At 35.2% G+C, this 23,971-nt stretch overlaps 2 protein-coding genes across 2 annotated transcripts in view; one reads left to right on the top strand and one right to left on the bottom strand.

The window, feature by feature from the left end:
• Positions 1–1,196: 1,196 nt before the first annotated feature.
• On the bottom strand, positions 1,197–21,155 carry deltaCOP (coatomer subunit delta). The gene is made up of 11 exons (XM_083111224.1): positions 21,015–21,155; positions 18,765–18,804; positions 17,319–17,542; positions 16,132–16,311; positions 14,928–15,136; positions 11,001–11,162; positions 8,880–9,045; positions 8,182–8,329; positions 5,683–5,794; positions 4,933–5,134; positions 1,197–1,824 (listed from the first exon to the last, which is right to left on the bottom strand). Exons 1-11 carry the CDS (start codon positions 21,015–21,017, stop codon positions 1,735–1,737), a joined length of 1,536 nt encoding a protein of 511 aa, XP_082967350.1. The 5' UTR covers positions 21,018–21,155; the 3' UTR covers positions 1,197–1,734.
• A 772-nt stretch (positions 21,156–21,927) lies between these two features.
• LOC145978894 (uncharacterized) overlaps positions 21,928–23,971 on the top strand; it is a 108,204-nt gene continuing 106,160 nt past the window's right edge. The window contains exon 1 of the mRNA XM_083111835.1: positions 21,928–22,161. Coding sequence (XP_082967961.1) covers positions 22,068–22,161 — 94 coding nt within the window. The 5' untranslated portion in view covers positions 21,928–22,067. The remainder of the gene's footprint in view (positions 22,162–23,971) is intronic.

Below are 23,971 nucleotides of genomic sequence, written 5' to 3'. Positions count from 1 at the left end.
ATTTTCAATGCATTCCCATTCAAGTTCCACACACTTCCTGCATTTAATCCCTGTGCATAAAAGGTTTTATCAAGGGTGTCAAAATATGAAGTGATGTCCTTGTCTGATTTGAAATGAATGCGAGACAGGTACTTTTTTTTAAGTTTGGTAATGTATGGAAGTCTGGAGGAGGCCAGATCAGGTGAGTAGGGTGGTGTTGTACAAACTGAAATCCACACACACAAACTGCAGCTATGGCAACAAGAGATCTATGATTTGTAGCATTATCCTGATGAAACAACTTCTTTTACTTTTTACCCATTATGGTGCAACCCCTTTTCCAGGAAATCTACAAGCAATACCTTCTCAGTATCTAAAAAAAAACAAAAAAAAACTCCACTTTCCCTGCAGAAGGAACAGCCTTGGCCTTCTTTACAGGGAAATAACTGGAATCCTTCCACCGCATTGAGTCACGGTAAAGTGGTGGACCCAGGTGTCATACATTGTCACAAATCGTGGAACAAAGTTACTGGTTTGGCTGGAAAGAGATATTGTCTGTAGATACCCACATCCTCAGTGCCTTTTGACCTGTAGTCAACATTTGTTTATGAACTCTAGGTACTCTACCAGAATGCAGTTTTTGGAATACCTAAATGTTTCTCCAATCTGGCAAACTGTTAGTACAAGGATGTTCAAATTTTGGTGAATATTCCCCAAATGATGCAAGAGTAACTTGGAGTTTTCAGAAGATCGTACAACTTTTGGGACAACCACTGTATGTGTAATAGGGTTCCTGGCACTATCATCTTACCATGCAAGACTTTGATCAGCTTTCCAAGCCAAAATCTCATATGTGCAATATCAAAATTATTGGGAGTTTACAAGGAATTGTTCAAAGAATTTAAAATGCCTTAGCTGACTATTTGAAATCCCTTTCTCAAAGGAAGAGAAAATGTCATATATAATACAAACCAGGTTTAAGAAACATTTTGACATTATTTTTGTAATGAACATGACCCTCAAGTAGTTTCTTTGTTGATTAATTTTGGAATTTTCTTATTTTAACGTTGAGCATAGGTGTTTGAAAACCATAAGTTTTTGGAAAGTAATACTAAAATTTCAGGTCCCTAACCTTGATCAAAAGTTTTTGCCATTGAAAACTATGGTATTTTCTTCCCCAAAGGTTCCTGAAAATGATTGAAAACCAAAGTTCTTTTGTAACAGTACATACAAATATTTTATTTGCTTTAGTAAGATGACCTTTGACATTCCTATATATTTTTACAAACTTTAGAACTTCACTGGATCATCAAAATATTGTGCTTTACATAACAAAGTAAAATATTGGTTTATAATCCGTTTCATGCAGATGAATGCTTACTGATACCCTTACCCCCTGCATTTTTCTAAAGAAAAGCAACAGACAGGGTTCCACATAAATAACTCCCAAAATTCATTACATGGGTGTCTAAATCATTCAAATCAAAGGAACAGTTTCCATAGTGTCTGGTGCTGCTCCACATTTCATGTTCAATCACAGTTCCACAACTTATGGGAAAACATAATAGATGTCTCAGTGATATAAATATGGTCAGATGGAATGACATGTGAATATTTTTTCCTCATAATTACTGTAATCAATTTTATATCAATATTACCACATAACAATGGTTTTAAAGTGTCTATCGTTCAAATGCTGCATCTACCATTTACAATTCTTTTTTTAATTTTCATAAATACATTGCACACATTTTCTTACACAACTTCATACTTGTCTGCAAAAAATACGGTTTCCACGGAGAATTTCATAGGAGCTTCTTCATCAACTGTTAATACTTCAGAAATCTGAAAAAAAAAAGGTACACATGCTGTTACATGTATAGTAATGAATATTCAAATCATTCATGAACTTATAGAGGAAATGCTTATACATTCTTCAAAATATGAGGTACACTTCAAAATTGAAGCAACATCAGGCTATTTATTTTAAAAAATACAACAATTTACTTTCAAAGATCTTTGTTATCAGAACCTACATTTCTGCATAATTTCCGTAATAATCGTAAAGGAGTATCAATTTCTCTTTCCCCTCCTGGTATAAGACTGTCTGCACCCTTGCCACCACTGTTGAAGTACTACATAATAAAGAACAGTCTTGAAATTTGGGGAAAATCAATGAAATTGCAAACCACCTGCTGCAACATTTTCAATGATTCTGTATAGGAAATCTTCATTGACCACAAAGCATATCATTCTTATGAATTTCATTTGATTGTCTGATCCAGCCCCTCTCTCAGGACATTATGACCATGGATCTCGCCAACCTGACAATAACAACTGACAGTTTCACATTTGTTGAATCTGGATTTCATAGTCAGCAGGCCCTTGATCATCTTTGACATCAAAATGCTTTGATTTTATCATAAGTGTCTTATCGTGTGCTAATATACAAGATAAGTAACGGCTAAAATCATGAATATAAACCCAATAGTGAAAATATTCACAATCAGTACTTGCACCTTACCTTGAACCCTGTTTTCAGTTTTCTACATTACTCCCAACACAACATTTTAGAATTATAACCCACATCTTACATTTTTAAGATATTCAACCATAGTTCACTGAAGAAATCTCTCTCCCATCCTCTCTTCTTTTTTCCAGTACAATATCCCTGGAATATCTAAAATAATGATGTATTGTACTGGAAATATTTTTATCAATAGGTAATCTGTTGCAAACATTTCCAACTCGGATCACACTCTGGGAATCAAACCCAGGTCTCCTGAATAGCTGAACACTATCTCATGGATGGCTAATTTACAAAATGGGCCACAGAAATGTTGATTTACCCAGGACTCAAATCAAGGACCCTGACAACCCCTACTAGCCTGGTGATTGCTTATTTTTATGATTCATATGGGGGCATTCCATGTGAAAGTAAGTGCCCCTGAACCTCAATTTTTAAAATTAAATGCAATGTTGTAACTTTATCCTATCACTTGAATGAGCAATCTATAATTGTCATTTGCATAGAAATTCAAGTATTTTATATAATTAAGTTAGAAAGGAGTAGGTATTTTACATATTGTTAGTTTATTTTAACTTTTTGATTTACCTTTGTTTTCTATTGTCCACCCATGACACCAAAAACAGTTAATTTCTCCTTTAACTGTTACATTTTCCCCTCAACTCCACTAGAATATTCAAAGGTCAATTACCTTCCCTGTCTTAGAATTTAATTTTCATCATTTCATAATTCACAGCAATTAAAATCAATTTCTTATTAAGTGAAGAGGCAGTGTTTCGTCTGTCCCACCTGGGACACAAAATTGTTCACTTAAAGCTAACAAATCTGGGAAAGTATTTTAAGGGTAGTTATGTTTAATCAACAATGTTAAGTTTCATATTTCATTGCATAGAAACTGCAAGGAAAATGTTGCTTAACTATCGGTAGAATAGTTATTTTAATATCAAATATGTAGTCCACGTGTCCCACCCGTGAAAATGAAATGTCCCATCAGCGTGTTTGAAAAAGAACTCCCTAGTTTTAATGTGTCCTAGAATCTGTACAAAGTGACATACAGTATTCTCGTTTGTGGTGTTTGATTCATCAACTCTCCAAGTTTGGCACCCTTGCAGTTGGTAGGTCTGCTTGACCTTGAGACGGCACCAGTGCTGTGTTTTTTCCTTTGTTCCCTCAGTTCAGTTCCATCGTTCGTGTAGTGCAGAGCAACTCCACAACAGAAAGTGCAGTGTGTTATTTGGTTTTTGAAAACTGAGTCAGTTATAACAGTGCAACGTAATTTTAGACGTCAGTATGGTGGTGAACCACCTACAGCAAAAACTATCCGTCATTGGCTAAAGTCTTTCAAGGAAACTGGTAGTGTTTTAAAAGGTAAATCACCAGGTAGACCGAGAACTTCCGAAGATGTTGTTGAACAGATCCGTGTTTCGTGTGTTCGGAGCCCGAAGAAGTCATTGGCCAGACGTAGTCTACAATTAGGAGTGCCTAAAGGTACAGTGTATGATGATGTTCGTAAAAGACTAAAGTTGCGCACCTACAAATTGCAACTGTTACATGAAGTGAAACCTACTGATAACATCCAAAGGTATTAGTTTACTGTTGACTTTCTACACAGAATTGATGATGACAATTTTTTACCAAACATTCTCTTTTCTGACGAGGCTACATTTCATGTCAGTGGAATGTCATAATTGTAGAATTTGGGGGGCAGAGCATCCACATGAAGTTATTCAGCATCAACGTGACTCTCCCAAACTTAATGTCTGGTGCGGTTTGATGGAAGATCGTGTGGTTGGTCCTTTCATTTTTGTAGAAAAAACAATAAACCGGGGTGTTTACCATGACATGTTGACAGAGTACGTCTTTCCCCAAATGGACGATATTGAGGCGGAAAAGGGGCTTGTGTTTTTCCAACAAGATGGCGCCCCACCTCATTGCAGTAAACAGGTGCGTGCGGTTCTGAACACTCGCTTTCCAGGAAGGTGGATAGGCAGGGCTGGGCCAATACCTTGGACACCACGAAGCCCAGACTTAACCCCACTGGACTTTTTCTTTCGTTGCCACATAAAAAATGTTGTTTACAGTGCTAGAATCAGAGTCATCAATCATTTACAGGAAAGAATCGTCGCTGCGGTTGGGACAGTTACACCTGAAATGTTGGTGAATACGTGGCGAGAAGTGGAATATCGTCTCGACGTGTGCAGGGCAACAAATGGATCCCACGTTGAGGTGTACTAACATTGAACAAAACTTGAAGGAATCCTCTTTCATGATATGTACTCATTGATGTCAGTTTTCATTACTTTCCCTATTAAATATATACTTAAAACTAGGGAGTTCTTTTTCAAACACCCTGTATATTCCATTCGTAAATTACAAATTACATTAAAACAATTTCTTCATGCACACTTAATATCAAAGATACTTACCTTTAGATCAGCATATGGTTTCTTTGAAACGAAGGACACTTGAAGGGGGAAGAAGTCATTTGGAATCCCATTAGCACTGAATTCCAGAGTTCCAGATTTGTTGGATGCATCAATCAATGGCAACTGCCACAGGAGCATATTTTTACGGGCTTCATGCAGATATTCTCCATCACATTCATTTACAATAGGTGTTGCACCAATTCTGAAAAGAAAAAGAAAAACATTAAGTTTGCTTCAAAATCTTACTTTCAGTGAGTGTAACTGTTAGAGAAGATCAGCTTTCGTGATCATTCAGAAATACTGAGCAGATATAAAAATTAAATATTTAGTAGAGAGTCTATTTAGTGTACATAACCACAACAATTGTGGATTTTGCTTTAGAAAAAGTGTATATTAGAAATTTACTTTACAAGATTAGGGCACAAGATTATTCACAACAAAATGTCAGATTTTTTGCAGAATAAATTGAAGACTCAACAAACATTACTTCAGCAAAAATTATTATAATCAGCTGATGGCAATATGTGGCAATTTTTTTTTTATCCAATCTCTAATATCTCTTGCCTCTCTCTCTGTTTGTGCATATCTGCACGCACACATGCAGGCAGCTTCAAAATCAGTTAACATGATTACATTTCATGGGATCATTTTTTCCCCACAATTTAGTGATCTAACATTCTAGATCTGTTTGCATCACAGATGTTGAACTCATAAAACATATTACATAAATCAAATGTACTAAATACTCACGGCAAAGGAATAGTAATGCAGACATCATTCAATTCCATATGATCATGTTCCAATTCATATTCAATGTTCACGTCACAACCACCTTGCCCATTTTCTGATGGCCAGCAATTAACTGTAACAACAATTGTAAGTTATTTGCAGAACTACATAGAAGAAATATAGTGAATATTCCTAACTTTAATAAATTAGCATATTTTCTTAACATTTATAAATAAAGCAAAACTCACACTGCATGATTCAGTTGTGTCGAAAATAAAATATCTTTTGGCAAGAATATTACACAAATTATTCAATGCTAATGTATTTCTACATCCCTTATTAACATTTATACGTTGGAGCCTCTCCTGCCTGTATTCTCGTGGAAGCCAGTGCCGTTTCAAGTGGGTGCTTTCCAAACTTGCCACAATGTACAAAATAAATCATAGCTTGAGAACTAATTGTCGTAGAGAGATGAAATTGGTTTTGTTTTCTTTCTTCAAGACAGGACTTTTAGGAGAGGTAAAATTTATACATTGTGTCTCCCAAAAATTAGTGTTAAAGGAAGTAGAAATATAATTTTTTTAAAAAAATGGCATAGAGCACACCACTATGCCAATGGATATATTGTTTTAATTTGCTTTATTTTACTTCGCTTTTGTGCCACTTTTGGCTCATTTGCGAAGATGGAGATGAGTGATGATTAGAGGCACATATTTTTGGTAAATAAAAAAGCAAAATTTCGGTACAAAAACAGTCAATTTCGGGTTCAAAAGCGGTAAATAAAATAAAATTTCGGTGTTATAGCGGTGAAAAAACGGATCAAAGCAGTATATAAAATGACATTTTGGTTTTAAAATTGTGAACATAATCCAAAATTTGAATATATAAATGATAAACATAACCCTTCTTATAGCGCATTTTTGTAGTTTTAAGTTTAAGAGTTTTAAGTTTATTCTTTTATAAAGAGGTCCATTTTTGTTTCTCAAATATTTACAGCATAATTAATCAATTTTCCGTGAATTGCATAGCTCACAGGATAATTCAAATTTCAGTAAGTGTTGCGTCGGTAAATAAACTCTAAATTTCGTGTATAAGAGTCTTTTTCGCATTTTGCAGTTCATTTCGCATCATTTCGTGACAAAACAGGGTAGGAAAATGCACCTCACACCTTTCAAAAGCATTAAAAATTAACATTAGAGTGTGTTATTTCACATTTCGTGTTTTTGTCAAAAACGAAATATGCATGTCCCTAGTGATGATATGATGAAATTGATGAATGGATACTCACAAACATCCATGCCCAGGCTGGGATTCAAACCCAACCAAGACCCATGGTGTCATAGTGTGATATGCTAACCACTCCACCATGGGGGCCGGCGATATATATTGTTTTGAAGTTCGAGTATGTAATACCTTCAGAGGTACGCTAATGACCAAAAAAGACAGAACTGAAATGTAGTGTATAGTTTTCAAAATATGGCATGTTCATTCTGCCACATGGTCCAGGCAAATTTCAAACATCTGGGATTTGACCCCGCATCTCCCCCGTGGACCCTTAATTTTGGGACATTGCTTAAAATGTTGCTTTTTACTCATTCTTACAGGTAGATTTTTTTTAAAAAAAGATGCAGTAGTTTAGAAGTTATAGCTGTTTCTATAAATCTTACCCATAATATTATTGTGGGGGTAATGAAGGGAAACAAAGGACTTTCTCAAATGTCACTTGTTATTAATAGTAACAATGGATACATTGTTTTGTAACTCAAGTACGTCAAACCTTCACATTTATACTAAAGATCAAATAAAATAGAACTGAAATATTGTGTGTTGTTTTTAAGAAATGGCACGTTAATTGCTGGTGTGAGCTACTGGTCAATATCTCAACGGAAATACAGGCATGGACGAAATACTGGCCATCCGGCCACTAAGAGTTAAGTATTCAAAAAACATTATGAAAGACACAATTTCCTTAAATCTGTTTAATGATCAAACTCCTGTGTAGTTACAGGAATAGTGCTCAGGCCTTTGATATGAGCGATCTCAGGTTCGAATCTCAGTTAGAGATCAAATATTTTGGTGTTTACTTGCTATTGTTAAGATAAATAGTGAGCTAATTCAAAACAAAGCAGTGGTTTCCCCTGAGCCCGAACCTAGCAGGCACACAATTTACTCATTTAATGTCTGATCCATATATTGGCACAAAAATTTACAATTGTAAGGTTATGTGGAAATTATGGTTTAACTAGAGATCGAACCTAGGTTTTTGGCATTCCATGCTAGAATCTTCTGCCTTCCTCAAATTCCCACAACTTAAAATGTTTTACATCTATAGCACAGGTGCATTGCAATTTCTTGGGCAATATTACTGAAATTGAGGGAACTAATTCAATCTTAAGACCTGCCTATTATCTCTAACTATATGGCTTTAAAAATCACATTAATAAAGTGAAATTATGATTCTGTACTGTTTATCAGATATACTGTAATCCTAAAATATATTGAATTACATAACACACTCACTTGATAATGGAATATAACTTTCATCCTGAGTCTGGAATCGCCATTTCAAAACACCAACATCTGTGTGGAGAGGAAATGGCTTTGCTGGATTCTTTAATCCAATCTGTGATTTCATCTTAAAAAGTTCTTTATCGACATTAGGATGTGTCTGAAATGGAGTACAAATTACTTACAGATATTTATCAATACACATGTTATCACTGATCTATGTTGAAAGTTGAAAGGCATGATGTGCCTATTTCAGAATGTGTCTTACTATGCTGTAATATTTTCTTTCATCAACATACTGCTTTTCTCACAGAATATGACAATGATAACAGAAAAAGGATTTTGAGTGTATTCAAATAATCATTACCTTTGGCGAGCCTCAACCAAGATTCTATTCTGAAAAACAGCTACAATAAAATAAATTCTAAAAAACTACATTTGCTTAGAATTCCTTCTAGAACAGTCAAATGAAATTTTATGCATTTATCTCTTAACTTTCTCGATATCTGTGACAGAAAATAGATTACAGCATCTCAACACCAGCGGAAACAAACACATGAAAATTCACCTGAATGCTTCAGAAGAAATTTCACACGAATGTGGAATATTGTAGCAGATTTTTTTTAAAAATTCTACACCGAGGTAGACTGAAGGTCCAGTGGCACTTTAATGCTGAAAAGCATGCATTATCCTTAACACAAATAAGATACCTGCAGCTGAATTCCACGAGAATCACTATTTTCCAGTTGGACTCTGATACGGCCACATTTCTCATCAGATATTCGAAGTGTAACCATTCCATGTAGTTCAAAGTTCTGCAAGCCACCATCACGCCCCACTCGAACTTGCAAACGTTCTTCTTCTCTCAGATGCACACTTGAAAAAAAAATTGGAAGATTAAACGAGAGAGAGCGACATATACAAGTAGTAGAGAAACCTCTAAATATACATTTATAAGTCAACATGTCATGCTGTCTGGTAAGTTACTATACTAGGTTTAAAAAACAAAGTCCACAGTGGCACATTGTCATCAATAGCACAAGCTACATCCTCAGACAGAAAAAAAAAGTGATAGTATACTTGTGAAGTGAATGCCGTTCCTTTTTCATATTCACTCTCAAGCTGTTGTATTTCTTAAAAGTGTGTATTCTCAGTTCATCTACGCCTAAGTTATGCCTCTGGTTATGGCTTTTTTCGGATTGATTTGATTTGTTTGTTTATATTACGTCGTTTTTTTGCCACTTTTGGCTAATTGCATGAAGGGACAATATGGGCGACAACACGAGCCCCACAGAGGATTATACTGACAGTCCAGACGCCAGATCCTCGCTAGTCTTCAAAATGCAGTCCAAGGTGTGCTACTTGGAAGAGAGTGGCTTTTCCGGTGATCATAGGTTTAACCGTATTACCCCCGTAAATGATCTCAATCGTAAATGATTTCAATGATTTGTTGAAGGCCTGAATCTTCCATTAGATAACCAACACATCTCAGGAAACTCATCTTGTTGGAATTTACATCTTCAATCAGTTATGCATCTGTTCTCCTTCTGCTGTATCAGGGGCAAGTGCACGTCTGTATGTAGAGGAAATGATGACATTTAACATGTTAGCACCAGGTATCTACGAAAAATTCTGCAATGGACTCTTAAGGCAATGTATTGACAGTGGCGGTGAATAGGTGTGAGGGGGAGCATGGGAGCAGTGTCCCCCCTATACACATGTTTTGTCCACTCACTATGGTCTCTTAATGCTAAGCCTTGTCTACCAGTGGATTTGACCCAAAATCATCTGCCCGAATCCCATTTTAAATAAGATTCTAATTACAGTAAGTAGAAAGTAAACTGTTCTTGCCCCTCCCCCCTCTCTCACTCAGTTTAGACCGCTACTGTGTGCATATCTTTTTAAACAACATGTAACAAACGCAAGTGAACAAAACACTGCAGAAAACAATATATTATGTTCTCACCAATATCATAAGAAATTGGACACTCAAATTTAGGGAAACACATATTAAACTACATATCTCCTCAACCCCCGACTCTAAAGGCATTAAGCAAAAACCTATCTCTAGAGGAAATCACAAGCTATGAATTTGGTTCAGTGACTTGAGGACGTAAATTACATAGTATCTTTAATATTTACTATTTTTTGTGTAGGAAACAAACTTTTATGCTAATTTTAAAAATAAAGAAAATATTTGAACCTTTCTAATTCAATTAATATTTATGGTAGCTCTATCAAACAAAACTCCTAATTTAGCAAATTTTCTGCTCTTTCATTTTGGTTATCTTCACTTTTTGTGTAGAATGCACCATTTTGGAGATATTTTTTTTTTTTAATTTTAAAGGTGAATTTTTGCCGCCATTTTCCAAGCTAGTGGATTTTCCCCAAACATTCGGATGGTGGATTTTTAATGTATCATTCACTATACCATTCTGTACAATCTTGCACAAAAAAAACATTTGTCTTGCAATTATTTCCGGGTGAAATCGTTTATTTCCTCTACTATAACTCCAGAACACCATTTAAACTAATTTCCTTTACATAAATGTTATATAAGATGTAAGCGAGTTACTAAAGATATATCCGCGAAACTTACTTGTAAATTGTTCTATTAATTTCGGTGGCCTCTGCCACCATCCACTTGGGAACTCTATGCTTTACTGTTAGGTTTCCAAGCGGATGGTGGCAGAGGCCACCGAAATTAATAGAACATTTACAAGTAAGTTTCGCAGATATATCTTTAGTAACTCACTTACGTCTTATATTATCAACCGTGTTGTTTATTCCCCTCAACATGAATAAATGTTATATTCAAACATTTTACTTACTCTTCAGTATTTTCCAATGGTGAAGGTAATTTTGTTGTAGCTTGTTTATTTGAACTTGGAGTCTGAACATTCTCTCCTTCAGATTTCAACTGATCAACAAAAGACTCCACATCTCTTGATTTGCTGCCAAGTTTCATTGCCTTGTTTGATCCTGCAGGTTTTCTGGAAAAATTATGTATACACTGAGTAGAGAATATATCAAACACATAAAATTTGTTCAAACTTAAAAAGCGTAATACTTTAAAATTCTGCAAAGTTTAAATACAGTAATGATCCCATATTAGATGCATTAAGACAATCATATTATTCGAAGTAGTTCTACAGCTGAAAAATGTTTACATTTCATGATAATCATGAGGTTGAAAGCTAAATTCCCTGCAGCATGTAGTTAATGAAATCTAGCTCTAGTAAGCTTCAGTGCATAAAATTGAAATTAGAAAAACAACATTAGATATTAAGTTTTTCTTGTATGTACGCATTGCTTGCATGATAGAATTATTTTCCTGTAGTTTACGGTTATTACAAGCATAAGAAAACAGTTTTTTTCTTTGTGACGTTTCAGGAGAACACACGCTCCTTTCATCAGACATTTATTTTCATTTTGACTAAAGATACAGTTATAACAATGGTTAGTAATTTTTAAACAAAAAGAATCTGTTATATAATGGATGTTGTCAATGTTACATTGTTGTAATATAGCAGCTTAACTGTGAAAAAAGCAGTCTATTTTATTTTTATTTTAGAATTTTTTAAATTATGAATCCCAAATATCATCAGGAAATTCAAATTCATCATTGTTTTCACAAAGTCTCTTGATGTTTTCTGTTACATTAAATTTTAAAGATGGTGGCTTACTCCATTTGTGAAAAAGAAAACTCCACACTGGATCTATGTTACCATTTTCATTATTTAATTTATTCCAGTGTTCTTCTGCAATGAACGAGGCTTCCCAGACATTCAACTCTGTGTTTCCCGTTAATCTTTTTAAAACCCTTCTCTTTTTAATCAAATGCTTCTCTTCGATGATATGAGTTGACAAACCTGTTCTTGGGTTTAGATTTATAATGTCCAAATCATGTTCGTGCCATCTTATTGCCATTTTCCTTGCTGTTTGTCCCACATAATCTTTTGAACATGAACAACTTATATTATATATTCCTGTGGTTTCCACATCTGGTAGCGAGTTTCTCATTTTGAATTCATTAAATGTACATTCCAAACTTCTTGGTGCTTTAAAAACAATTTTGAAATTAAAACTTTTAAAAATTTTTGCAATTTTATGTGAGAATCCCTTGTGGAATGGAATGCACACAAATTTCTTTTCAACAGATTTTTCATCTTTGTCTGTATTTCTCTTTTCCTTTAGTTTTCTTGCAACTTGTTTTTTGCAACAGAATAAACCAAATCAAAAAACAAGTTGCAAGAAAACTAAAGGAAAAGAGAAATACAGACAAAGATTAAAAATCTGTTGAAAAGAAATTTGTGTGCATTCCATTCCACAAGGGATTCTCACATAAAATTGCAAAAATTTTTAAAAGTTTTAATTTCAAAATTGTTTTTAAAGCACCAAGAAGTTTGGAATGTACATTTAATGAATTCAAAATGAGAAACTCGCTACCAGATGTGGAAACCACAGGAATATATAATATAAGTTGTTCATGTTCAAAAGATTATGTGGGACAAACAGCAAGGAAAATGGCAATAAGATGGCACGAACATGATTTGGACATTATAAATCTAAACCCAAGAACAGGTTTGTCAACTCATATCATCGAAGAGAAGCATTTGATTAAAAAGAGAAGGGTTTTAAAAAGATTAACGGGAAACACAGAGTTGAATGTCTGGGAAGCCTCGTTCATTGCAGAAGAACACTGGAATAAATTAAATAATGAAAATGGTAACATAGATCCAGTGTGGAGTTTTCTTTTTCACAAATGGAGTAAGCCACCATCTTTAAAATTTAATGTAACAGAAAACATCAAGAGACTTTGTGAAAACAATGATGAATTTGAATTACCTGATGATATTTGGGATTCATAATTTAAAAAAAATTCTAAAATAAAAATAAAATAGACTGCTTTTTTCACAGTTAAGCTGCTATATTACAACAATGTAACATTGACAACATCCATTATATAACAGATTCTTTTTGTTTAAAAATTACTAACCATTGTTATAACTGTATCTTTAGTCAAAATGAAAATAAATGTCTGATGAAAGGAGCGTGTGTTCTCCTGAAACGTCACAAAGAAAAAAAACTGTTTTCTTATGCTTGTAATAACCGTAAACTACAGGAAAATAAGATATTAAGTTGGTGCAGGAAATGGATATTGAATATTTGTTGTATATATATGTGTGTATATAATCACGGGTAGCAAAAACTTAAGATAATTCAGGCACCAGCCTTTTTGTTTTTGGTAAACATGGTCCAAGAAAGCCATAAATCCAATTACGACAAATCTACACATTTTGAAGTATGATCATAAAACATTTAATTTATTAATGAATACAAGATTGGATTAAAAGTAATGAATTCTTGCACCAGAAGGATTCTCCTAAAGAAAGTTCAACCGGTAACAGCATGAATAACTAAGATATCGCCACAGATTTTAAAATTTGGCTAGAAACACTGCAAAAATTTATAACTGTCAGTTTATTATTCTGCTCTAATGACACATGTGATACAGAAAACACACACTGTAATATTTATTTTTAAAAAAAAAGGTAATGAAAATTTCCATAAGCAAACTAAAAAAAAAACCATTTTCTTTAGAAATGGATTTGAGAATTTTCAAGAGGTATGGCAACCTGTATTTTTCTATCCCTGTATACAGGGTTTACCTAAATTCCCATCACACACTTTCAAGGCTTGTAGTGGGGACCAAAACGGTTAAGTTTTGCATAGGAACTGATGTCCGGAAATGCAAAACACCACCACAACACACGTTGAACTCTCCCACTTCTGCTGCTGACTGTATGTTGTATTTGCATAGCTGCTGCATCCACTTACAAGAAGGGCTCGATGTGGCGACCATTGACTTCAACACAAACACCGTACCTATGTATCATGCTCTGGTACACACGATCACCAACAACTGCTAGTCCAACATCAGCCGCTGCCATAACCCGAGCCAGCAGGTCTTCTGCCAATTCCACCGGGGTCTCGTAAATCAGGCTCTTCATGTGGCCCCACAGGAAATAATAGAGCGAAGTCAAGTCCGGCGAACATGCAGGCCACTGATTTGGGAAAGCAGGTGTCAGCAGAGGACCTGCTGGCACGGGTTATGGCAGCGGCAGATGTTGGACTATAGTGGAACCACAAGAAAAGAAACCTGTGCAAACCCGTGACCCAGTCAACATGTGAATTATTATTGGATAGTAACATGGGTTTTAACAAGAGTTCCAGTCAACATGTGAATTGTTATCGGATAGTAACACAGATTTTAACAGTTTTTATAAGAGTTTTAAGGGATTTCAAAATGTGGGAATGGTCCTGTTTTAGTAATTTGTTATCCTAGCATTCAACCTGTCCAGGTAAAAACCTATGTCCTTTCTAAATGACAAAGCTTTATGGATTTCTGTAAAGCAGACTTCTTGACCTGAAGAAGGGGGCAGTTGCCACCGAAACATTGTCTTTGACAAGTATATAGTCACGGTAAGTAAGTAAATAACAAATTTTGAGTTTATGCTTATATATGATAGTGAGTAAGTCGCATACATCCAAAATATGAACCCCACTACAAGCCCTCAAAGTCTGTGATGGGAATTTAGATACACCCTGTATAATACAATTTATTTTATCAGTTTTGAATGCAACAGTGAATGTGTAAAATCCCTGAATTCCAAAAATACTTGACTACAAAATATAAGAATACCAAAAAAAGGCCATGTATAAAAGTGAGAGTCAACATCAATATTAAAACGTACGGCAAAGATGAATAGGTTGTCTTTGGCAGTTCCGATGGAATCGATGCTACATCGCCTATGACAGGTGCAGGGGTATAGCCAGTGTTACTGCCAAACCCTCCACCACCAAACCCTGGGCTTTTCACACCTTTCTTTGCAGCTTCCATTCTCTGTCGCTGCAGTTCTTTTGCCTTTTCTCGCATCTTATTTTTAGCTTCTCTTTCTTGCGTCTGAAAAAAAAAAGAAAACATCTAGCTGGGTGAAATGCTTAAATAGAATTAAGAACCTCAAAATCTACACTGTACAGAAATTAGGGATAGACCAATAATTTAAACTACACCAATATTCGACTGATCCAATAAGAAACTGAAAAGGACATTAGACGTTTACTTTACAAAATTAGGGCATATTAATTAAATGCTTATAAGCAAAATTATCTGTAGTTGCACCAATAAACTGATAAGTCTATATTGAGCAAAAATGTACCAATTAATGTATCATCCCTTGTTGAGGCATTACATGTTGGGATCTTTTCACATACATTTACATTTCTCATTCTTGAACAATGATATTTTACAATGTTTTATCTGAAATTTATTGATGTTATCACTATTATTATTACTGATGCAGACCTCTGATGAACACACAACAGAGATTTTACCTTATCAGTAGCATAAGAGACTAATGAAAAATAAAGGGCTTACTTCCAAAAGAAGACATAAGTTGTAAAATTATATATTCAGATGAATGTGCAAGAACAAACTGATGGTTGAAACTAAATTTGAGCATATTCGTATCCCTTTGCAGCATTATCTCAAGTGCATGAGAAATGCAATGATCAACACACATTAAAAACAAAATAAGTTAAGACAAAGATATGAGATATGCATATGTTTAGAAGTAAATGTAACTCGGCTGCCATGTCACTTCCATCAAATTTTACTTTGAAATAGCTTTAGATAACAACAATATTAAGATCATAACTTATTGAAAACCTGAGTTTAACAACCTTTTACAAAGAAATACAAAGACAATTTTCATCGTCTCCGGAGCACTATGATTCGAGATACAGACAGAAAAAGTTTGCCTTGCAGCAAATATAAATATTCAGTTCTAGGAATGTCAGAAATTTGTGCATGATTCTTGTGTGGATTTATCAGTTTATATAATATTTTAGAACCTATGAGATAGTTTTATACATCATAATTTATTTAATTCACCTTACCTGTCGTACAGCTTGATACACCTTTTCCTCATGGGAGTCCATTTCAACAAATGTTCTTATTTGGGCAAGATTGACACTTTCTCTGTAACCCAATGCTACAATTTCATCAAAAGCAAATATTAAATTGAAGGCATTTTCAATTATTTCCGATTCATCCATGGTACGGCAATACTCAGGTATCTGGAACAGAAAAAATATGTTTAAGCCTAGCATCTAAGTTAATCAATGCTTAATTTTAATTTAAAGAACTTTAGAAATTACTCAAAGAATGTTCTAAATAGGCTAAATATATTTAAGAGAAATGTAATGAAATTAATGAAAGAATTGGTAAATCACTAGGTGAATATCTAGACCTAGAAGATGAGGTCTTTTTCCCAGAATGTCCTACATTTTAGACTTACAACCAGCATGTGATGAAATTAGAAGAAACTTAAACATCCCATATTTTGAGCATCACATAATATGCAATAGAAAAAACATCTTTCAGCACAAGAAAAACAAAATCAAAGGAAAATATGGGGGAAAAGCTGCTTGAAGAAGTACGATTGAAACTAGAGACATCTTAGGTTGTTACTGGTACATGGAAACATTTCTGATTCTGATCTAGCCTTTGGAAAATGACAGTCTGGAAATATTAAATGGTTGTACATAAAAACTGATAAATTCTCAATATTTTTTGACACTGTAAGTGTTGAAAATTTCTTGCAAAGGGCAAGTTTCATTCCAGAAATTTTGAAAACAATAATTTCATGGAGAAATAACATGTATAAGTCGAAATTTTTCCATTCTCCGACAGTTCTCATATTGAAAACTTACAAATATTGTTTGGAAGCATTGTACTTTTCCCATCCCAAATATCTGGATTGTTCTATTTCCCACCCTGATCCCATCCTGACCAAAAAGTTCCATCCTGCACACCTATACTTCAGTAGTGCTATTGATTATTATTCGAATGTTGAACTCAAGCATTCATTTTTAAAAAAAATAATTTCTGAGCTGAAAATGAATCATTTTCACGTTATTCGCAAATGGATCCTACTAATACATTTACATGTAAATGTGATTGGGGCCAATTTTGCTTTCAGGGAATTTTGTTAGCACTACAAGTTTATATACTTGAGATATTCTAATATTTTTATGAACACCTTGTGTATTACAAACAAAAAAATACTACAAAATTTACATACCACTCTGGAGAACAACCTTAATGTTTCAAGATCCTCCAAAATGTTACTGGCTTTAGTTGTTATTAACAACATATACAACTTCTCCAGTGGCTGATAAACATATCTGACGGACTCTGTCTCGACAAACGTATGCTGCTTTCCTGTCGACATCAACTTTGGAAATGCTGCAAGCAATCCTTCAATTCGTGCTTTTGTCATCTCCACAAATTGCCGGGAAACGATTGCTGCAAGCAAAGCAATTGATAATATACATTACAATTATAGCTATCAAATTAACTTAAGCCTACACACAAAAAAGGTAAAGTGTTCCCCTGTGCATAGCACCACGCCATGAAGGCGTATAGGGGGTGTGGGGGTAACGCCCCACACTTTCTTGATCCGGTCGTGAGTGGGGGTGATGTGATCAGCATCACGCCCCTGACCGCCTTTACCCCCCAGGGTTTCCCCCAGGTACCCATGTTATTCGACGCTGGGTGGGTGCCGGGGACGCTTCCACCGTTAGAAAAGTTCCAGGATTTGAACCGGCCGGGGATCGAACCCGGGACCTTGAGCATGGTAGTCAGACGCGTTACCGACTGAGCCACCGCGGCCACCTAGCAAAACAAATGAAAATAAGAATTGTAGCTTTCCTGGCGATGTGATTTGAACAAGTATTCTCAGGTTACCAGCCAGGTTAAATCGGCGTTAGCTTCCTATGTTTCGAGCTCATACATTGCTCTCATCATCTGGGAATGTAAAAAATGGAGTCTGACAATGTGGACATCACGTCAAGAACTCCACTGAATTCGTCCAGGAACTGAAGAAACTCAAGATCTCCCAAAATGACATTATCCTCAGTTTTGATGTAGTTTCCCTGTTCACCAGAGTCCCGGTGGAAGACACATTGGAACTTCTGGGAAACCAATTTCCACCAGCCATAGTTAATCTCTTCTGCTACAACTAGAAATTCTATGAACAAACTGACAGAGTTGCCATGGATTCACCACTCTCACCGGCGGTTGCAAATTTCTACATGGAACATCTTGAACATGAAGCACTGAAAGACGCTACCAACCAAGTGGATGACACTTTCATCATTTGGCCACATGAACGACCGGCATTACATCATAGTTGTGTATTTAACCCCACACTGGGCTCCGTTTTTTACATTCCTTGATGATGAGAGCACGGTATGCGCCTGAAACGTTGGAAGCTAATGCCGATTTAACCTGGCTGGGGACCCGAGCACACTTGTTTGAACAAAACAAATGAGTAATGTAAATATTTATGTTATAAAGTTCTCTTTTGACTATAGTAAATAGTGAATATGTTTAGAATGTTATGATGTGTAACTAATGTGAAATTTGTACCATAACACGGATATACTGTATTCAGCCTACATACTAATGTAATGAGTTTAGTGAGGGTTTATCTTCAATAAAGGTACTTTAATAAGCTCATTCTTACCTTTCCCAGCTTTGGTACAAACTGCAGCTGCTATTAGGACCTAGAAAAAATACACATATGTTAACACAGAGTAGCTTTTCAGGCAACACTTACACATTCAATATAACCTTTGAAAAATACTTCCTTGTAATAATCCAAAATGATCACTTATTCTAAAAATAAAAAATGGGTCTCACATCCACGTGTTGGATAATTTTTGTAAGGTGCATAGGATGAGTTTGGAAGTGAATTAATGTGTGGAAGTTCTACAATGTGTCTATGTAATTTCTAAGTTGAAAAAAAGCAGTAAATGTAAAAATTATGTACCGCAATGGAGGTTGCAAAACTTTATTTATTGGTCTTTTTCTCATGTTGTTACCTGCAAATTTTATCTGCTTGAAGAGTTTTTTCTCTTTAAAAAAATGTTACAAATTTGAGTAAACATACTGTACCAATGTTGCAGACAGTGGGTTTTTAAAATTAATAGGTTAAAAGTAAGCTAAACAAGCAACACCGGTATAGTATTATCAGTGTAATTATATGGGCATGTTGATATTATTACTACCAGAGATAGTGGTAAGACTGCAGAATATGGGCTGCTTAGGAGAAATGTGATCCCTAATTTTATGGTAATGGTTTGAAGTTATTAATCGGGAAAAGTAACTTTCAAGGTGCGGAAATGTGTAATTTTCGAAAAAAATGAGAAATACGAGTTCAGGTTAGGAGAAATAGGAGTTCAGGTTGCGTGCTCTTGAAATTGTGGCACCGGACAAATCTAGTGAAAAAAAAAAAAAAATGCCTAGTTTAGTTCTGTTAGCCTGAATAATAATTTGTCATTGTCAGTGAAACCTAACCTAACCTTGTAGGCATTCCTCGTCAAAATAATGAAAGAAACTGTGCATAAACAATATGGACGAGAACAAATGGAGAAATGCATAGCTTGAAAAACATTTTTCATTGTATTTATGCTATTGGAACCTAACAGGCCTAACCTAACCTTGTAGGCACTCCTCGTCTCAAATAATGAAAGAAACTGTTCGTAAACAATATGGACGAGAACGAATGGAGAAATGAGCCGAGAAATGCATTGCTTTTAGTAGCAGGAAAAATATTTTTTCGCACAAAAATATAATAGTAATCGGAAAAATAACACCGGAAAATGGAAGCAGAATGTACATACTTTCAGGGGACATAAATTTTGTTTGTCTATGTAGAAGAAAAAAGCAGCCCATGTTCTGCAGTGAGACCATAGCGTTTATTCAAGTATAAGACTAGTAAATTCAATAAAAATACATAAAAAAACAAATATTTACGTACAGAAGGAAAATGTACTAAAGCGAAGTAACTGAACTGTCTAACCTACACATGTAAACATTTTAGTATGAGAATAATATTATACACTGCAAGTAGAGTAACCTTTATGCAAGAAACATGCAGAAGTATTCATTATGCCTCTTTAGAACATGTAATATGTATAAGATATTGTTAGAGTGACACAAAACTAATTCTTTAATAAATATTTTTTGCTCTCCTGCAGCTATTTATGAAGTGACGGATTTTTTCTAATACACTGCACGTCACAAATCTATTTATGCAACATTTCAACAAATGGTACATAAATAGTGTAACAAATTGTGTGACCAATGCATTTTGTATATTATCTTTCTTTTTGAAGCTGAATACTGATACTAATACATTGATGATACATTTGATGACAAAATCTACGATACATGTACAGCATCATATTAACAACACGGGCTTGGTAATTTAACTTTATTTGGGTATTAAAATAGTCTACATAAGCAATTTCAAGATTACAACGTCAAAAAAAGGCTTGTTAACTATTGTCCCCACTCCCCTTTTAAATATGATATTTCCAAAATTAGAACAATTAATTGTGTCAGCCGACGCTTTACATCCGAATATGTATTAAATGAGTTGATTTTTACAACTTTCATGCGTGCAATTTTAGCTTCATAATTTCAGTTAGGTTCATAAAACCACTGCTTTTTTTCCGGTAAATAACAAAATTATGTTATCTATGCGAGACGAACTTCATTCTGACACTAAAGTTGCAATAGCTTCAAATAGATTTATTGGAACTACCGATTCCTTAACTTATTAATAAAATGAAGTGGTTATTATAAAAAATTGCAACGATAAACATTAATTTTGATAAGGCAAATATTTTGATGCCTGCTGGTATGAATGCGTGTCAACATTCTTCCTACATATACTCTGATATTATATGTAATACAACTGAAATTTTACCATTGTCCTACGCTTTTGATGCTTCACACAGTATTAAATTAGAATTGAAGTAACACTTTTTAACATGTCACGAAAAAAAGACTGGCCAAATGCTGGTGACGTGGAATGGAATCGTAGAGATGCATTCATTCACCTACGACAAGAAACACAGTGTAAAGAATTAAGAATTCTCTATCTTTTTCTTCTATTTACGTATGCGGTGTACGTTCGAAGCCCAGTCCAAAGAGACAACAAATATTGAGCACAATGACCATATCAACATCATAGAAGCGTGTACCGGATCCCGAACGAAAATTAAAAGTTTGTATTTGTAGGGAGGAAAATAACTAGGGTGTAAAAAACATACTTTTAAACATGACCACTTGGAATATCCCGACTATACTAGATTCCGAAAAGTTGGGAAATCATTACCCGAAATCAGGATGGCATTTTTTTCCCGAATTCGGTACCGACTTTTGGGGACACACTTAGAAAATACTTTCCAATTTTTGGATCCAGAATAATAGGGAAATTGAATTGAGGAATAATCAATTTCCCAACCAACTGTTTAGGGAAATACCGAGGCTTATGTTTATCGATCTGAGGGCCGGTTGCACCATCTCCGCTTAACGTCTTATCCCCCACTTAACACCATAGCCACCGAAAAAATAAACAGCACAAAAAAGTAGGTGTGTGCGGACATGTAAAATTCGAGATTTCCAGAGCACTGGGACATTGCTGAGATGTGAATTTCGATTATCTAGGCAAAACACAATCATTTCCTACCATCCTGGAAAACTTAGCAGATGCTGCTCAACTCACCAAATGCTTGTGCAACCACAGTGTGGTGCAACTCTTCACTCTCTTTCTGAACGATATGTTAAGATATCTCTTTAAGCTCGTGCCGGACGGAAAAGTCACAGAATATATTTAATTTCTTTCGTAGAAGAAATATGAGGGTGTTGCTGTTGTGGATGGCTGCTTCTGCTTATGTATTATATGGGAGATGATATTACAATATTTGTTATATGTATATTACAACTTTATAAGAGTATATGAGTTTACGCATAAATCATGGCATGGTTTGGAGAAAGTTTATCTTCCCTCAAGGATCAAATAACTAGTTTTACTAAAGAAGTTCTAGCAGAAGGAAGACAAGAAGTCAATGGTAAGAGGCTGACATTAACTTTCTTGATTGAATTGCTCCAACATATTGAGGAAACTATGACAGTTACTTATGCATGTTCGCCTGCATTGAAGGATCATACATTTACAGTTAATAAGATATTAGTATCAGTACCTGTAATTTTACGATTACTTTTTGTTTGGACAAAATACAGTTCGTACTCTAACTAGGTATATTTATTTTGTTGCCTAACCTGTTAGAATTGATGTATACTTTACTTCTGAAAAGTGAGAAAGTTAACAGTTTGATATAGGCAAAACACATTTCACTCGTCCATTTCGTCATTCTTTACATTCGTACTTACCTATTGTGCATTGCGAAACATTATTTAAAGTGGGATTGGTAAATGTTTACTATCCTTCGGACATAACTTCTGAGTTTCGTCAATTATTGACATTTCTACTTACCTATCTGCTTCGCGGATCATTTTTTAACGTGTATTCACGTTTTTTTTGAAGAAAGTGTTTTTGTAACTGAAGAACGTACGTTTCCGCAAATGGTTTGTGGGGCTATGTGTCAATGGTTCGTGGGGCTATGCGAGAATGGTGTGTGGGGCTACGCATATTTTTTTTTGAAACCAATTTTTAACTATTGTAACCTATTGTGACCCTACCTAACCTAACCTTACCGGAAATGGTTCGTGGGGCTTTGTATGAATGGTTCATGGGGCTATGCGTCAATGGTTGAATTTCCGCTATGAAACATTCCCACATCACACAAAACACCTTCCAGATGTTAGACAATACTACAGGAACATATTACGGTAAGTAGTTTCTTCTGTAGAAATGAAAAAATCTGTCCGAAGGATATTAAACTAGTACCACAACGGGGTTTACGTTATCTAACACATGGAACATTGTGCTCTCGTGCAGAAAGCAAATGGCGGCAGCAGAGACAGCGTGTGTGACCGAGATTTTTGCAGAAAACAACATGTATTCGCATTAAAATGGATCAAAACTACATTCACGAACTTCCACAATGCTACAGAAAATGATTTCCATAAGCACTTCCTCCTGTAAATTTGAAGAAATCCGTCACCCCCATAGTGAACTGTTACCTGAGTACTTCTTTCTCGTAGTCTTTTCGCTTGCCTAAGACACAATATGGCGCATACACCTTCCTACATAATCGCGCATCGTGATTGTGTTTTGTCGATTTTCATTCGTTATGCAGTGTTCCAACCTTCGGAACCCAAGAAATACCCATGGACAAAGCTCATCAGATCCAATTTTTTTTAAAAAAACTTTTTCACATTGTTTTACGAAGAAAATTGTAATGTTTCGTGGCACTATCCGTGAATGGTTTTTGGGGCTATCCGTCCCGGAATCGATGGGAAATTTAAACTAAAAAATTATTTTCGTTTGAAATTTTTGAGTCCAAATTTCCCACAGATTCCGGGCTCTGCCCGTGGGGTAATTGACCTACCGTGGCCCGCCTCCGCTCCGCTCCGGCCAACCAGCTTTCTCTATAGAGTCCCTGTTCAAGGCATGTTAGAAATTGGCCGGTGTCACCTGCCCCCAAATGAGCTCCAAACTTTTAAATTTGAAGAAATTAGTTTCCAGGATATGGAAAACATACCTGAATTTCACCATGCATCCACGACACGTCATATTAGGCATATACCCACAGCCCATTCCTTGTAACGAGTAGCTTACATTCACTGCCACATTTTCATCATTCCTTTCCTTTCTTCACGATCCTGTGTTCAATTAAATTAAGAAATCCACTGGATCTTCCACACCTGGTACGAATTTCACCATGCATCCACAACACGTCATGTTTCTAGCTTTCG

This window comes from Lepisma saccharinum, chromosome 25 (genome assembly GCF_977018435.1).
Source record: "Lepisma saccharinum chromosome 25, izLepSacc3.1, whole genome shotgun sequence".
Classification (NCBI taxonomy): domain Eukaryota; kingdom Metazoa; phylum Arthropoda; class Insecta; order Zygentoma; family Lepismatidae; genus Lepisma; species Lepisma saccharinum.
This window is presented reverse-complemented; position numbering and strand designations above follow the sequence as displayed.